This window comes from Glycine max, chromosome 7 (genome assembly GCF_000004515.6).
Source record: "Glycine max cultivar Williams 82 chromosome 7, Glycine_max_v4.0, whole genome shotgun sequence".
Classification (NCBI taxonomy): domain Eukaryota; kingdom Viridiplantae; phylum Streptophyta; class Magnoliopsida; order Fabales; family Fabaceae; genus Glycine; species Glycine max.
In genome coordinates, this window is record NC_038243.2 from 40,659,209 (window position 1) to 40,677,804 (window position 18,596).

General features: G+C 35.9%; 2 protein-coding genes across 2 annotated transcripts; one reads left to right on the plus strand and one right to left on the minus strand.

Annotated features, from left to right (window-relative positions):
- Positions 1 to 2,736: 2,736 nt before the first annotated feature.
- On the plus strand, positions 2,737 to 5,777 carry LOC100813319 (pentatricopeptide repeat-containing protein At2g03380, mitochondrial). Its single transcript, XM_003529413.5, has one exon. It carries the CDS (start codon positions 2,811 to 2,813, stop codon positions 4,908 to 4,910), a length of 2,100 nt encoding a protein of 699 aa, XP_003529461.1. The 5' UTR covers positions 2,737 to 2,810; the 3' UTR covers positions 4,911 to 5,777.
- Positions 5,778 to 6,667: 890 nt separating this feature from the next.
- On the minus strand, positions 6,668 to 17,317 carry LOC100799436 (protein GDAP2 homolog). Its single transcript, XM_041017546.1, has 13 exons — positions 17,028 to 17,317; positions 16,360 to 16,731; positions 13,169 to 13,246; positions 12,602 to 12,650; positions 12,313 to 12,406; positions 11,950 to 12,153; positions 11,392 to 11,643; positions 9,239 to 9,347; positions 8,989 to 9,056; positions 7,975 to 8,044; positions 7,780 to 7,854; positions 7,608 to 7,699; positions 6,668 to 7,021 (listed from the first exon to the last, which is right to left on the minus strand). The coding sequence occupies exons 2-13, from the start codon at positions 16,666 to 16,668 to the stop codon at positions 6,946 to 6,948; spliced, it is 1,476 nt and encodes a 491-aa protein (XP_040873480.1). The 5' UTR covers positions 16,669 to 16,731; positions 17,028 to 17,317; the 3' UTR covers positions 6,668 to 6,945.
- Positions 17,318 to 18,596: the final 1,279 nt, after the last annotated feature.

Sequence of the window (18,596 nt, forward strand, 5' to 3'; positions counted from 1 at the left end):
AGGTAGACCTTCAAGAATTGCATCCATGTGTTCACGATAGGTAGCAACATCACCAACCGAAGCAGCGCATCAATAAGCTCTTTGATATGATAGAGAAAATCAGAAATATGACAATTGTCAAGTGTCATGTGATGGAGCTCCAATTGAAGCTATTGAGCCTTTGTTCATGTCTGGTGATGAAAATACACTTGGATCTTGTCCCACACTTGATACGAGTGCGTCTATCCAAGAACACGAGCAAGCATCGAGCTCGAGAGCGTTGACTGAACCCAAACAAGGAGAAACTAATCATGTTCTTGCCATATCGAGAAGAGAGGATTAACACGATCAAGATTGAAATCTTCATCAGAGACATATCGTTGGAGGGATTTGAGGATTCACAACGAAGCGATTAAGTCCACGCATAGTGATCCCTGACTTGATTTGTTGTCACCACAGCTAGAAATCATTTAATTTTTTTGTGATTTGATGCAAAAAAAAAATTCATAGGGAACGACAAAGTGAAAATATCTTGATTCATCGGAACAATGTTGAGTGGAGTCGAATTAGAGTTGTTCGTTGGAGACAAAGTCCCATTGGTGTTGTTAGCTGGAGTCAGATTGCACCCGTGTCGCCAATGTTAACCAGAGTTGCATGAATATTTGTAGAAGCCATGAAAAATGGATCAGAGAGCTCTATATACCATTAGAAAGTATAGAGAAAAGAAAAGGGATTTGTATATTGCATTGAGAAAATATTACAAAGCCACTGTAATCTCTTACAAGAGCAGTATTTATACTATTGAGATTCAATTGTAACATAAATCTAACTAAACACAACTGTAACCTAACTATAGTTATAAAGCTAACTAGAGTTATTTACTCATACACTTACAAAACTCAAGTTACTTGTGGTCTATCGGCATAGAAAAATATTCTTAAGTTACTTGGTAAAGAAGCCAAAAAGTATAAAAGGAATTTTACAACCTTAAAGTTAAATGCATGTAAAACATTGTTAGTAAGAAGGATTCAATCATCCTAACAAAAACTACAAATAATATTAAAACTCTGAGCATGCATGCAAAACAGATGATGAAATAGATGGATACTCACAATTTTCATTTCTGCAATTTCTGAAAGATTTAGAGTGTGTTTGAATAGAGAATTTTAACTGAGGAAAATAATTTATCAGAGAATTTAAATTTTTTTAATCTAAAAATTCATTATTTGGATGTTTTTATGAAGAATTTAAATTTTTGAAATTTTAAAACAGAATTTTAAATAACTAAAAATGTGGAATTTTAATTTCCTTCTAAAAGGTGAGAAATTGAAATTCTCTTATTACAGAAGAACTTTCCAAGACGATATTCTCGTATTTCCTTTATAACATTCATCCTCTCTTCCACCTGAAAGTTCCTGAAATCTCATTTTGGAACTCTCGACCCATTTTCTTTCACCGTCATAATTTTAATTTTTTTTTTATCCAAATACAAAATTTTGAAAATAAAAGAATTTCAACTGAAATATTTAAAATTCTTAGAATTTAAAATTCTTCCCTCATCTAAAAAGGTTGGCTGAAAAGAAAATCAACCTAACTTATGTAACATCAACCACAAACTACCAATGAACTACGGTAACAATGTACCTCCCCCTCCATCAAAGCAGCTACGAGGACCTTGGGCTAAAAGGAAACAAAAATAAAATAATGATTTTTGAAACAAATAAGGAAGGAAAAAAAACTAATAAGAATAATTTTATGATTTTAGAATATTTCAAAAAGTATTAGATGTAGAAGATTGTTCCAAAGAAAATTCTCATCGTTTGGCACTCAACCACTAACTGGTAGGGGTGGGTAAGCAGGTCGACCCGCCCTGCGTAAGGCCCACCTGCGTTGGCAGCGAACCGGGCCAGTCCGTCCCGCTTCTTACTAAGACAAAATAAATTGGTCCGCCCCCGCCCCGCGGACCCCACGGGTCAAACAGGCCGGTCCGTGGGCCTAGTTTTAAAAGAATTTCAATTTTAATAAAAAATACAATACAATCAAATTAAGTTCAATACAAAAGTAAATAAAATCTCAATAATTAGTCAATTACTTCAATAAAATAAATAATGTCTTAACAAAAGAAAATCCAAGCAATAAATATAAAATTTGAAATTTAAACATCTCCAACAACAAATGATTCCATATTTGAAGTAGCTTGAGCCTTCTTCATCTCCACATTTAAGAGTACAACAACAATGAATCAGCCCCCAACAAAAATAGGATAAAAACAAATTCCAGAAAGAGAAGAGATGTACTTTGCGTGGTGGCGGACCGAGGCTATGTCGCTGTGGTGTGTTGCACGACTGCTGCGTGAGTGTGAGTCACATTTTGTTTTCCTTGTAAGGGAAAGAGTCGTATGAGTTGCGTGTATGCGTGGTGGAAAAAATCGTGAAGAGAAAAAATGTTCTTAGTCTACTACGATGATAACGGTTACATAAATATGATGTGAGTTATTTTTTATCATAAAAATATATTGAAATATCTTTAAAAATACTTATTTAACAATTATTTTTAACTTAAATGATAAGAATTGATATTTTTATTATTTATGATTGCATATATGAAAAGGATAGATAAAAGAGAAAAAAATCGAAAAAATATCAAAAAGAAAGATTTTTAGCATCACTTATCTTTATTATCTTAATCTTTTATGTAAGTTATCTTTTCCTTTTTTATCATTATCATCCTTTAACAAAAAAAAATCAAAAACCTAGTATAATTGATCAAACCCTTCCTCCCTTAGGCTTAAACCTTAAAGTCTTAAACCCTGAACTATAACATAACATAACATGTTCCCAATTTCAAGAGTCCTCCGCGTCACCACAAAACCTCGTCTTCACTGGAACTCCCTCTACCACCACCATGGACAAAAACAACAGCCACCATCACCTCCAACATTCTACCTCTCCCGCCTCTGCACAAATCTCCCCTCCCTCAAAACCCTCCACGCCTCCTTCCTCATCCATGGCCTCACCAACGACCTCCTCCTCTCCACAAAGCTCCTCAGCCTCTACGCCTCCTTCGGCCAACTCCGCCACGCCCGCAAAATCTTCAACCATCTCCCCACGCGCGACCTCTACTGCTTCAAAGTCATGATCCGCGCCTACTTCCTAAACGACACCCCCTCCGGCGTCGTTTCGCTCTACCGCCTCATGCGCCTCTCCCTCCACCCCACCCCGCACGACTACGTCCTCTTCTCCATCGTTTTCAAATCCTGCGCCGAGTCGCGCGACTTCCAAACCCTCACAATCACCCACTGCCACTTCGTCAAGTCTCTCCCCTCCGACTCCTTCGTCCTCACGTGCCTCGTCGACGCGTACGCCAAGTTCGCGCGCGTCGACGAGGCCACACGAGCCTTCGACGAGATCCACGAAAACGACGACGTCGTTTCGTGGACCTCCATGATCGTCGCGTACGTGCAAAACGACTGCGCGCGTGAGGGGCTTACCCTGTTCAACAGAATGCGAGAAGCGTTTGTAGACGGAAACGAGTTCACTGTTGGGAGCTTGGTTAGCGCGTGCACCAAATTGAATTGGCTTCACCAGGGAAAGTGGGTTCATGGGTTTGTTATTAAAAACGGAATTTGTGTTAATTCTTACCTAACGACGTCGCTTTTGAACATGTATGTTAAATGCGGGAACATTCAGGACGCATGTAAGGTGTTTGATGAAAGTTCTTCATCCTCTTATGATCGTGATCTTGTTTCCTGGACGGCTATGATTGTAGGGTATAGTCAGAGAGGCTATCCTCATTTGGCACTAGAATTGTTCAAAGACAAGAAATGGAGCGGGATTTTGCCCAATTCGGTTACCGTTTCGAGTTTGTTGTCCTCGTGTGCACAGTTAGGTAACTCTGTTATGGGGAAGTTGCTTCATGGATTGGCGGTTAAGTGTGGATTGGATGATCATCCTGTGAGGAATGCTCTTGTTGATATGTATGCGAAATGCGGTGTTGTTTCGGATGCTCGTTGTGTGTTTGAAGCAATGCTTGAGAAGGATGTTGTGTCTTGGAACTCGATTATCTCTGGCTTTGTGCAGAGTGGCGAGGCTTATGAGGCTCTGAATCTTTTCAGGAGAATGGGATTGGAGTTGTTTTCACCGGATGCTGTTACTGTGGTTGGCATTCTCTCCGCGTGTGCTTCACTTGGCATGCTTCACCTTGGTTGTTCGGTTCATGGTTTGGCGTTGAAGGATGGCCTGGTGGTGTCCAGCATCTATGTTGGCACTGCTCTGCTGAACTTCTACGCGAAATGTGGGGACGCAAGGGCAGCAAGGATGGTGTTCGATTCGATGGGGGAGAAGAACGCAGTGACTTGGGGCGCAATGATTGGCGGCTATGGGATGCAGGGCGATGGGAATGGATCACTCACATTGTTTAGGGATATGTTGGAGGAGCTTGTTGAACCGAATGAAGTGGTGTTCACAACTATATTGGCAGCTTGCAGCCACTCAGGGATGGTCGGAGAGGGTTCAAGGTTGTTTAATTTGATGTGTGGGGAGTTGAATTTTGTTCCTTCCATGAAGCACTATGCATGTATGGTTGACATGTTGGCACGTGCTGGGAACCTTGAAGAGGCGTTGGATTTTATTGAGAGAATGCCTGTTCAGCCTAGTGTTAGTGTGTTTGGAGCTTTTCTCCATGGGTGTGGACTTCATTCTAGGTTTGAGTTGGGAGGGGCGGCGATTAAGAAGATGTTGGAGTTGCACCCTGATGAAGCTTGTTACTATGTGCTTGTGTCGAACTTGTATGCTTCGGATGGGAGATGGGGCATGGTTAAGCAAGTGAGGGAGATGATAAAGCAAAGGGGATTGAACAAGGTTCCTGGTTGTAGTTCAGTGGAGATGGATCTCCAGAATGATAGTTATGCTAAAGTAGCAGTTGTTTCTTAATCAGTCATGTACATCTTCTGTGCATGATTATGTGGTGGTAAAGCCAAACTACTTGCTCAAACAAGTGATTCCACAGGTAACATTTCATGGGCTCTCCTATGTAAACAAGTCTTGGAAGAGTAGAGATAAAATTTGGGAGTAAGACTCAAGGAGATTGGAAGATGTGAATGGATCTGATTTGGAGATATCAGTAAATATTTTCACCTTTTCCCTATTGAATTGAAGTGTTTTTTACGTAACCAATCTGTGAAGTATGTTAAATAGAAGGACTATTCCTGAAAAGCAGCTTGAAGCTCCTCTAGTATCAACCATTAGCCCCACAAGACACAGTTCTTATGAGGTATGCAAGCAGAGGCAAATATTTTCTTGTCATTGCCTTCTGCTGCAATCTAGTGGATGATGTAATCAGCATTCTTCTGTAGACTAGATAAGTTGGACTGTGGATAATCTGCGGAGAAAGTTTGATCATTCAAAAGAAAAAGATTGTGAGGATAATGAGTATTCCTCAGAAAGTTTGTGCACTCTCACTCTTGGAGTTTGACTCGCCATTTTTTCGTCACACTTTGTATTAGGATGCGCTTGAATGACTTGGATCTCCATCAAATTGGACATGTAGCTCATGACAGTGGGTGGTAGATTTGTTCCTGAATCACTGTTCTTCACTAACGCTGTTATTGATGCCAAAATTATTTGCGCAGTGTAATAAACTTTGTCGATATATTTAGAAGTTCCTAATAGTTAGGATCTTTTGTTCATAAATATATATTAGTTTTTACAATGTAATAAACTTTGTAATTGAAACTTGTACAAAACCTTGCATATTTGCCATTCATCAATGGATTAGACTGGTCTTGAAGTTTTGGATCACTTTTCTTTCTACCACTATTTCAATTTTATTCTTTCACTCTTTTTTCAATTCTTTCCTTTCTGTTTGCAATTAAATCTCTTGATCGATCACTAAGATTAATATTTTTTTTCTTTTCAACTATTTTTCATCAATCACTCTTTTTCAACCAGCGTTATACAATTATTGGATGGTTTTCAGTGGAAGTAATGCTTTTTCCTGATTCTATCTGGAATCTAAATTTCGATGAAAATTGCAAAATTTTCCCAACATATTATATTCAAGACCTGCACTAAATCTCTTTTCAAAACTCTTATCATACTTATGTGTATCAAATTTTTGTGAAGCATATTCATCTCGTTAAAGTTAAACAAGCATCTTAAATCAATAAATGACTCGCATCGACCAAAAACAAGATTTATGGTGAAAATTTAATTGCATAGTGAAATATAATCCCTGACTTCCTCCTCTTGCACTTAAGCTTCTTGTCTAACGGATAGTTATTTAATCCATATAAGGTAGAAATTTCAAAGTTTATTTGGATTGAAGCAGTTATATCATGTTAGAACACATGATCAACTATAGACTACAAACTAAATCATAATCACTTAGAATAACACCGGATCATTCTAATTAGGCCGCTTCATGGGAATTGTTCGAAGAGTTAGTTCATACCAAAACTCATTATGAAACAACCCTTTTTGAAATTCATGGGAATTGTACATGAAAGCTAAAATTCTGAAATTCTTCCGAATTTAAAAAACCATAAGCAAGCTTTAAAACAATTTCTCCAACAGAAAACAAAATCGCATTGGCACGTTAATAATGAGCAAACAACTTAACCACGGGTTTGGTTAGCACAGTTAACACGGAACAATAGCAAAAACCAATTATGCAATGATAGAAACGAAAATCATCAAAGACTAATTTTATTCAATATATTTCCCTTGAATATACAAACAATTAAAGAAATCCAACCATTAGCTTCCACAATCAATAACATATACAAACGGGGGAACTTATCACTCCTTCCAAAAATCCAAAAAAAAAAAAAAAGAATGCTTCCATACACATTTCAAATTCATACAAGCCCCTCTTCCTGTTAACAGCGACAATAAGGGCAAGGCAAATAATTTAGAAACTGCAGTGAATGGTCCTCCTTTATCAACTAATGATAGAAGTTCATGTGTGTCATGGTCTGTTGTACACATATTTTGTTCTGGGATCCACAATGAGACCCGTCCCTCCATTCACTTCCAAGTCATGCCTGTGTGAATAAAAGTATGAAACAATTTAGTGCCAAGCACTATGATCTAAAACTAAATTTGCTATTAAGAAAATAGATACAGCAAGAAAAAGGATTTTCAGCACAAATAACAAAGAATTCCTGTGAGGATATATGTTAGGACTGAGAATGCAGGTTCCAGACAGTTGCAAGTTAATTATAGAAAGAGGAGGAACGGGGTAGTTTGGGAAAGGTGAGAAGGTTATTAGGCTGTGGTGAAATGTGCAGGTCTGTTGGTGTAAATAGAGTGTGTTAAGGGAAAGAAGGATTATTCATTTTTCATCAAATTTGTAAATTGAGCTAGGCTCTTTGTGAAGGGGCAACCCTTAGAGGAGGATTCATTCTCTTAGTTCTTGTACTTCCCTTACCCATCAATAATATTCTTTCTTTTCATCTCATCATCTCTTGGTTCCTAACAATACTAGCATAGGGCATTCCTAACATGCTAAAACTGCTTTATTTCCAAATACTTTTCAGAAGCCGTATATTGAAAATGAAAAAGTTGTACAAAATAACATTACAAAAAAGAAAATATAGATGGCACCGTGTGAAAACATAAAGACTCAACTGAAACACAAAATCTGGGATGGTCAACTGTTCACGAGGTATGTATCTGAAGAGCTGCAGAAGTCGATCAGCATATACCACTTTCTTCCAAACCTGAAAGTTAACTTTTAATAACACAAATATATACATACACATATGAGGTCATTAAATATGCTTTGATTTCAATACTGTACCACACTGTCCACAAACATCTGAAGTCCAAATACTGCTGCTTTTAGTCCGAAAGTTGGGTGAAGGACATATATTGCCTACACGTCAGATTGAGATTGAGAAATAAGAAAACTTTGAAAGTGTAATGCATTTGGACAACAGAAATAGTTTGTAAAAGTACCAAACCAAACAGAGAGAAGAAAATAAACAGTGCTTACATGCAGGTTGCGCTGGTGCTTCCGACCAAGTATTTGTTGCAATCTTCTCATCCAACCCAGGTCTGGCTGCCTAATTATATCAAAACAGGACGGGAAAAAGTAAAATTAAACTGTCAACAAAGCCAAAACCATGGGCGTTGAACAGAAATCAGGAGATACCAATAATTGTAAACTACACACTTTCACAATTCACAATGCAACTTGCTGATGTAAAATATTCTTAACCAACCTTCAAAATGTACTAACATTCATTCAACTATGCTTCACTCCAGTGGCACAACTTCAATTCATTTTAACACATTTTATCAAAAAAGGGTCACCTTTGTCTCTTAAGTGATGCATCATATAAGCCTACCACTCAAACAGGAATATATCCCCTCAGCAAAAAATGCATTTTAACAGCTAAAGCATCCTCAAGAAAGTAGCATATACTTGAGTCACATTGAATCAAACCAAAAGGTAGCTCAAATTTAATATTGGACCATGTATCAAGTTTTGGCAACATAAACAGGAAGGAAAAGTTTTAGTAACATAAACAGGAAGAAAAATATCATAGAATCATTCTCCAAAAAAGTACAGACTACAAGTGGTCAAGTGGCTTCATGATGCCATGCCTCGCATTGACAAAGCCAATGGCCAAGCACATGTTTCCAGCAACTATGCACTGCCAGTACAATGTGAATAGTTTGGTAACCAAAATACCATTCCAGATGTATAAAAGAAAAATGTTTAAACATATTTTCTATATCTTGACTGTTGAATTTTCAGATTTCCCTTTACCTGGTTGAATAAAAGGAGTGAATTACCAATTACCAAAGCTTATGGCTACAGAACTATTTCAATTAATTTGACAAAGTAATCACACAAAATAATTAGTTAGCAATGAACGTTTAACAATTATCTCATTCCCCTTGAACATTCCTAAAATATTTTTCAATGATTAGCATATAACAAGCCTATATTTCATGAATAAACAATAGACCAATGGGTAGAATTCAAACATTTAACACTTACATCTGCAAAGATGCAGCAGAGTGGAAGTAGACAATAGAAAAAGGCTTTTGTATTAAAGGCTCAAACTCCTGAAATTTAACACCAAGGAAAACAAAGGGGGGTTGGGGGGGGGGAAGACTGATTAGAACTTACGATCACAAATCAGTTTTTCCTTTTAAATAGAAGTATGCATTGCCAAAAAATTTATAATGGCCAAACTAATGCTTGCCAACAGAAAAAGATATCCAGCAGCAGGGTATAACCAAATTACCTTCACCACATATAGCACAAATCGCTCCAGATCAAGACACCGAAGTAAAAAGTGGGCCCCTACAACAACCATGACAGGATGCCCCTCACTGTCTACCCCACCACGATAGCTGAAAAACACATCTTGGACATTAATTGAAAAAATCATATAAACCCTTAAAAGATCAATCTGAACACATACATAAAGCATTCACATTGATAGGCTATGAGTAGCAAGAATGTAAGGAATTTCTGAAACACAAAACTCCATCATAATTTCCATTATTATTGAATCTTGTTGGAAGCCAAACCACATTAATGTTCCACTTTCCATATGGCTTAGGTTTTTTGTATAGCAATTTGAATAAGTTTAAATGTATCTTAGGAAATAGTGCTAACTTAATTGCTTCCTTGTAAATTGTATTTGACATTTACTATCTTTGTAATCTTCCATGTATATAAATAAAAGTTAATTCATAAATTTTTTTTATTTCTCATTTCTCACAAATCTAAGTAAATAAATCTTATCCAGCAACATTGTTTTTATTTTCTTCACCGCAAAAGACTTGCTATCATTACAGAACAGTCTGACCGTTAAATATTAATGCATTATAGGGATTAACAAACACTAAAAATAATAATACTGAAAAACCTCAATTTATATTACAACTCACTGATCTGAACTAAGCAAACATTAGAATCAGAAACAAAAGGAAAGTATTAACAAATAAAGAGACACTATAAAATATGCAGCCCTTCTCCCAGGCAGAAGCCTTCCTAAGGTCCTTGCCCCAAAATTCTCCCCTTTAGAATCAGAGGAATACAGATTCGTATACACTGTATTGGTGTCAGAGTACGAATTTGAGTTATCATTCTCAGTGGAATGCGAAGAAGTCGTTTAAGTAAGATTCACTATTCATGTGAAGGAATTACTCGAAGATTTGAGTCTGGTGTATTTTTCGAAGTCATAGTTCCTGCACAAGAATGTAACCTTCCGCTTCTTCAATGGTGATGTGTGGTAGACGACTCTCAATTAGAGCAATCGTTGAGTCAAAATTCCTAGGTAGACCTTCAAGAATTGCATCCATGTGTTCACGATAGGTAGCAGCATCACCAACCGAAGCAAGTGCATCAATAAGCTCTTTGATGTAAGAGAGAAAATCAGAAACTGGACAATTGTCAAGCGTCTTGTGACGGAGCTCCAATTGAAGCTGTTGTGCCTTTGTTCATGTCTGATGATGGAAATACACTTGGGTCTTGTCCCACACTTGATACGAGTACGTCTATCCAAGAACACGAGCAAGCATCGAGCTCGAGAGCGTTGACTGAAGCCAAACAAGGAGAAACTAATCTTGTTCCTACCACATCGAGAAGAGAGGATTAACGCGATCAAGATCGCAATCTTCATCAAAGACATATTGCGGAGGGATTTGAGGATTCACAACGAAGCGATTGAGTCCACGCATAGTGATCGCTGACTTGATTTGCTGTCGCCACAGCAAGAAGTTCTTATCATTTAACTTTTTTGTGATTTGATGCAAAAAAAAATAAAATTCATAGGGAACGACAAAGTGGAAATATCTTGATTCATCAGAACAGTGTTGAGTGGAGTCAAACCGGAGTTGTTCGCTAGAGACAGAGTCGCACCGGTGTTGTTTGCTGGAGTCAGATCGCACCAGTGTCGCCGGTGTTAACCAAAGTTGCATCAGTATTTGCGGAAGCCATGAAAATGGATCAGAGAGCTCTAGATACCATGTAGAAAGTATAGAGAAGAGAAAAGAGATTTGTATATTGCATTGAGAAAATATTACAAAGGCACTGTAATCTCTTACAAGAGCAGTATTTATACTATTGAGATTCAGTTGTAACATAAATCTAACTAAACACAACTGTCAACTAACTATAGTTATAAAGCTAACTAGAGTTATTTACTCATACACTTACAAGACTCAAGTTACTTGTGGTCTATCGGCATAGAAAAATATTCTTAAGTTACTTGGTAAAGAAGCCAAAAAGGATACAAGGAATTTTACAACCTTAAAGTTAAATACATGTAAAACATTGTTAGTAAGAAGGATTCAATCATCCTAACAAAAACTACAAATAAATCCCCACAAATAATACTAAAACTCTGAGCATGCATGCATAACAATGATGAAATAGGTGGATACTTACACAATTTTCATTTCTGCAATTTCAGAAAGATTTAAGGAATTTGCTTTAGACAGGTATCTAGAGTGTAGAGAATATTCTTCGGCAGCAGACAATGAGGGTCCACCAAGGTCGCCATATCCAATCAATTTAGCACAATTCCAGCCTCTTTGTGCTTCAGCAGTTTTCTCCCACTGCTCCATCCGCCGTTGATCGGGGTCTTTGATCATGGACATGAAGGCAGGATCCAGAAATGAATCTAAATGTGATGAATTCCTATAAAAGCCACATGGATCAGGAAACTTCTATCAGAAGTTAGATTAAAAAAATGGATTGTGTTCTGTTTAATCAAATACAACAAAAACTCTTAAGCAAATAAAGTTATGTGCAATCAAATTAATTTAAAGCTATCAGACAGATATCTCAAATATAGTGAAACACAGAAGGCTTGAATAGTTGCAACAGAAAATGTTTTAGTTTTATTTTCTGCTCCAATAAATCAATTGTAGGTTGCTTTCCATAATAGATCCATTTTACGTGTTATTTGTTATTCTGTGAATTTGGTTTGCATCAACTACTGACCTGCTAACCAAGCCGACATCACTAACAGGATGATCAGCTGGAAATTCAGGTGGTCTTGAAACTATCCTTTTGGGCAAAGGCTTTATTCTGATTTTACGCTCATCTGAGATTGTCTCACCATTTTCATCCCCAACATCTGCAGGAAGTTTAGACAAAGCAACTTGCTCCTCATGTTTATCCCGAGGAAAGTACAGAGGAAGCAACCTTCATGAATAATACAAAAGGTAAAAATAATAAATAATTAATACAAAGACTAAAGGTTGGCTGAAAAGAAAATCAACCTGACTTATGTAACTCTTGGAAGTTCAAGTTACTAAAAAATTTGCAGATATCATCATGAAAACAAACAAATGCTTAAAATACCTTTTATATATCTCAGTATCAGTTGTGCTCACAGTGCAAAAGACAACAGCTATTATGTTGTTTTTCTGCTTCTCAAGAAATCGCCGCACTGTTCCTGAATAAAAGATGGTTTAGCCTAAGATTAATATACCACCCTTCAGGCATTTGTAAACAATTGCTAACTTGAAACAGAAATCATACTTTAATATACTAGCTGCATTCAGCAGGGATACGATAAAATAAGCTGAGATCATTGGAAATTATACATTGCAGTATAATAATGATTTATGAAAAAGATAAAAAGATGCACCCGGCATGCACTCTGTTCTCCTACTCAAGCTGCAACTGTTACCCCTGATCTATAAATCAATGAAACACTAGCTTGAGGCAATATGCAAGGTTACTTGAATACACAAATGAGTGTAATATGCGTAACCTCCCCAAATCTCAGTTCTTTAAGCAATTGTTTGAGATACATAAGTTCAAAAAAGTGGCTGAAGTCAAGGACGGAACCAGGGATTTTTATTTTGGGGAGGGGGGGGGGGGGGGGTGCGGGTGATAATTGTCGTTCAATAAAAAATAAATATATATCTTATGAAAGTAAATATAACAATACATCAAAATAATTGACTTCTTTTTTCTTAAAATGTTGTTCATCAAGTTTACAAGTCTATGATGAAATATTTAAAGTGTGTGACTGAGATATGGCAATTTTTCTGGACCTGCTTCTTACAAGTTTAAGAAATATCAAACCACAAAATATAAAGCAACTAAAAACATAATAATTAATAAATATGTAATTCATGTGGCAAGCTCACATAACATTCAACTTCAACATGGAGTGCATAATAAATTTTTGGTAAATAGTTAACTATACCAGTGTCGCACATTCTTCTGCAAGACCAGGTCCAGCTGCATCATGCAACCCAGGGCTGCTGTGTGCTTCATCCATATTCTGTTCATGACAAGAAATGAAAACCAGGTAAGAAATAAGATATCATTAGCCCCATTTCATTTCTAACATGCTTAACAGTATCATTATATTATGAATAATGAATAATGATGATATATCCTACTAATGACCATTCTATTTCTGATACCTAATAAAGAAAACATTAAATGGAAAGTAGATGGATGCATTTCATGCCTTGAGAACACAAAATGAAATCAATACTTTTTTATTTAGTAATTAGGAGGATCATTAGGAAGATTGATTAGGAGGATCCAGAATTAATATCTCACTTTATGTAGTTACACTCTGAGATGCAGGATAAAATATTCAAACAACAAAAATATGAAAAGGACTCTGTAAGGAATTGGTAAAGAATAATGAAAAGATGAAAGAATGGCAGAAAGAAATCTGAAAGGATGTGTATTGCTCCTCAGAATCGAAGGTTCCCAAAGAAAGAAATGAATGTACAAACTATCTAGGACCTTAGAGCCTGGTCTCTCCCCCAAATCAGTTGCAACTCCAAAACCAACTAATTCCCTTCTAATCTTTCCTTTTTATTACTCTTCTACTGTTTCTGACTCTGACTTTACACATCAGTTTTGGATACACTAGCAGGGTCCCATCTAATTGGGGCTTATTCCTAATCCTTCTATTGTATACATTATTAATTGGGGGCCTAACAGACTCTTGACAAGAGTCAATTAATGTAAGAATATAATTTGATTCCTAGTTGCAAGCAGCCACAGGATAACAAGTGGTCTGTGAAAAGGAAAAAAAATGGATATTTGTCAAATTATCATGCTTTTGGTTCTTAATATTTGAATACGTCTATGCAAACAATATCATAAGTTTTCAATTTGATTTTATCAGCAATATCATCTTCGCTAACCTACAATGTTATTAATTTTAAATGCTGAAAATATATATTAGCATTTCAACACAGACTTTTAAATTACACAAAACAGACTAAGTGCCTGAGTGCCTATAAGAAATTATGCAACAGCAACCATCAAAGTCTTTTCCCACTAGATAGGATCAGCTACATAGACCAAATGATGCCAGGGTTCAATCATGAATTAAATCCTTGACATGTCCATTTAGATGTAAGACATTTTTAATGGTTTCACCTAGACTGTTTCTTCTCAGATGGTCAAACAACCTAGGCGAGATTCTACCATCTTTTCTCCAATAGTGCTACCCTTACTTTAAAATGTCACTTCAACTGATTCACTCTGAGATGCAGCTTGCCGCCAGCCTTGATCACATATTTCCTTTTCCCCTTGTATGTGCTTCCAGTGACTTACCTGTCTCAAGTGGTTGTTGGCTTGCAGCGCAATTGCAGTCAGCACCATCACAAGGTCACAGAGACAGAGAAAGATGGATTAAAGAGACACGGGAGAGATAAGGCAAAGAGCGAGAAGAGCCTGAAGTGTGTGACTAGAAACATTGGTTCAATTTTGAGTGGGAAAATTTTGGTGATGTGCTCTAGGTAATTTTTGGGTGAAGGAAAATTGGAGGAGACAGGAGGAAAAATAAGAGGAAAAGGTTAAATAATTTATATTTTGAAAATTTAAAATATGAAAGAGGGAAAAAATTGTGATGTAAATGATAGGAGAAAAAATACATAAATTACATGATTTTATAGATTATATAATGACACAGATAGTTTTAATATAATTTGTGTTGTTGTGAACAATTCACACCACAACAACCGCAATCTACATTACAACATCAGCAATATTCGTATCTGCAAAACAGTAATGCGACCACAACCACAATTTAAAACCTTGGTTCTAACACTAATTATAACACCACCATACATATATTTGTTGGTACAATATAAGTGATACAAAATCCTTTCTTCTGTAGAGCCTTCTAGAAAACTTCTTTGGGCATCTAGTCATCCTCTTGCAATTCAACATGCAATTCTTTTTGCTTCCTATGGTACTTCTCCATCAATCTTCATAAAAGGTATATGCACCATTGAGCAGTTGACCTTCCTGGTATAAAACAAAATTGGTTCTCTAAAATGTAAGTCCCTTGTCTTGATCTTTTTTTAATTACTTTTTCCCATAGTTTCATGGTTCATGAGCCTAATCCCTCTATAGTTAGCAAACTTTTGCAAATCTCCCTTGTTCTCAAAAATAGGAATTAAAGTGCTCCCTTTCCATCTAGCATTTTATATGATTTCATTATCTCATTAAAATTTTCGAAAGCCAAGTTATACCTTGCTCCCCTAGACAGTAGACACTTCCAAACTTCAGAAGAATAAAGAAACTATAGGCTCAAAAAAATGAAACATTCATGCATTTCCTCAAAAGGGAAAGGCCTACCAAAAGGAAGGGTGCCTGCAAAAATCTAATTTTAACTTGAAGAGCAGGGAGAGGCTGGAAACTTTATCAACTGCTTTGTTTTATGTACAAAACAATCACTTTACATAACAATATAACCTGTTTTTGGTGTCATTTTAGGTCTAACCTGTTCCCTAGGAGTCCTTAATGGCCATTATCTCGTCAAAGAATGAAGAAAGGAAAACATGGGGGGAAAACTATATATCTATCTAAGTGCTGAATCACTCATCACACTATATAATAATGATCAATAACATGGATGTTTGGGCAGTAAATTTCAGCCAGCAGGGAAAATTTATAATTTGATCATAAAATTCTTATATTCAGTTGTCTTCAAGATTATAAGCAAATGAGCATGAACCTACAGAAGTTATATAAATGAAGGAAACCTTTAATAAAATACTATATTAAATTTCAATATTTCAGAGAATCAGAGAAATCTTTTAGCCACCAAAAAGCTAATTGTTACACTATATTGAAATAATCATTTGAAATTTAAATCCATAATGGCATTAACGGTAAATTGAAAAAAGGACCAAAATGGAACCATTCGAAAACATAAAAAACCAAAATTAGACTTTTAAAACTTAAAGGACCAAATGAAAAAACACTAAAATGTAAAGGACCAAAAGTAACATAGCGTAAACAAAAAACAAGGTATAATGAAATGAGCATGAGTTCCATCATGATGTTCCACAAATCATAGTGACAAGATAGAAAACAACACAACGAACAATACTGAACAAAAAATCAGATAGTGCCCACCTCATTTGTTGAATTTACCACCGCATCCACCTCAAGATTCCAGGGATTCCCCCTCCACAAATATATCTTCGAATTGACTTCATCGTCAACAGGAAACTTTGACACCGACTCACTGCCATCGCCACTGTCTGCCCTTGAGGGCGATGCTAAAGGATCGGGAAAGTGTGAACTAGAAAATGAAGTTTCAAACCCCAAGACCTGATCAGCATCATTCCATCGCGGAACTTGGTCTAACGCCACAACAGAGTCCCCACTGTCAGTAGGCAATCCACCGCGCTGAATGGCAGAGGTAGCCACAGGCATATACATTTCAGGGACTCCTAGTCCTATCTACAGTACCAATCCCTTTCTTGAGCTTCCACAATCACTATGCTACAAACAATCAATAATCTAACATTCAGAATTCCGCAAACATGATATAAGCTCACTCAACTGACATAAACTACAACTACTGATACTATAAGCCATACAATCGCCTTAAAAAAAAAAAAACCTTCCTTTCATTCATAAAACCAGAAATTAGATTCAAGGCCAAATTTTAAAGACTACCCATATATCTTAAATCATCATTTCTCAGATTACCCAAATTGAAAAGTACCATGGAAAAGGAAAATTAGTTAAAATCAGAACCCTAATTCAATATTTTAGGAAAGAGAAGAAAGTGAAACCTGAAATTGATGGAAGAGAATCTGCAGGTGGGATTCTGAGGTGTCGAAAAAGTGTTCCTCAAAAATTAATTTTGTTTGGGACAAATGAGAAAAACAAGGATTAAGATTGGTGCGTTGGTCGCTGTTATTACAATGGAGCTTGCAAATGCAAAAGCTTATTTATGTGTTTTTACGACAAAAGGAAAACAAATAAGAAATGATTAATTTGTCTTTTTCTGAAACTTTACGGCTTGGTAATTGAGATCCAGGTGAGTGAGACTCAAGCGAATTTCTGAGAATGAATTCAGATGAATTTGTAAAAATATTAAAACATTCAGTTAGCAGAAAGAAAAAAGAGGGTAAATAAATACTCCCTCCTTTTCTTTCTTTCTACCGAGTTTTCTTCTTTTCTTTTTCCTATCGTTTTAAACTAAATTACTTGACATTTTAGGGGGAAAATATAATATGATTTTTAGTAAATATATTTACTGTCAATAATAACAAAAAAATTATTACTTTAGCAAAAAAAATTATTCACTTAATTAAATATGGGAAACATTTATTAGTTATTTGTACCAATTGTCATTTAATAATGATAATAAAAAAATATTATATTAAATAAAATAAATTAAATGACTAATAATTTTATGCTTAAATATGTTTTAGTCCCTTAATTTGAAATAATTATTTTTTTAGTCTTTTAATAGAAAATTTACGAATATTAGTCCTTCAAATCTTGGAAAAGTCAATTTTGGATCCATCACTTTCAACTCCATTAACTTCTCCCTTACATGGCAAATGGAGGACACCTCACCAATTGTCACTTCTTTTTAAAGAATTCATGTGTATAATAAATTTTTAAAGTTAAAAAAAAATAATGAGTAGGTAATAGAAACTGTTAAGTTTTCTTCTAAAAAAAGAAACTGGTAGGTTTTCAAAAGAAGATAAAAGAATCGTAAAATTTAGGCTCTTTGTGCAAGGTTGACAGAAGACGTTTATAGTTTCATTATTTGGAATGGAAAATCGTGTTTGTAACGACATTTGGAGTGAGGACAAACAATGTTTGGTGCAAATACGAATGACATTTGGGGTGAGGTGGAATGATGTTTCTTATTAGGGGGACGTTGTTACACAAAGGAAGAAACTTTGTTGGGTTGGTTGAACGTCGTTACTATGGTGATCATTGTGTGAAGACATTGTAACTAGGTTATTGTAGGTATGCATTTAGGAATTTAAGGATAAGGTTTTTGAAATTTAGGGTTTGGGAAATTTGGGAATTTGGGTTTTGTTCATTTGCAAATAATTTGGGGTGAGTAATTCAAAATTAAAGAGTTTCATTGATTTGTCAATAATTTCAGGTTACCAATTTTGTATTGGTTTGAATAAGTGTTGTTGTGTCAATTGTAAATTTGGAATGATATTCCTGTGTTTTGAATTATTGATATTGATCATTACAATTAGGAGTAACATTAATTGCAAGTTTCTAGTTATGTAATGCAGGATCATTCAAAATGCTATTACATCACAAGGGATAACTGAAATTTGTACCATCATCGTGGCAATCATCTTGGTCGTATAATTTGAAGTCCC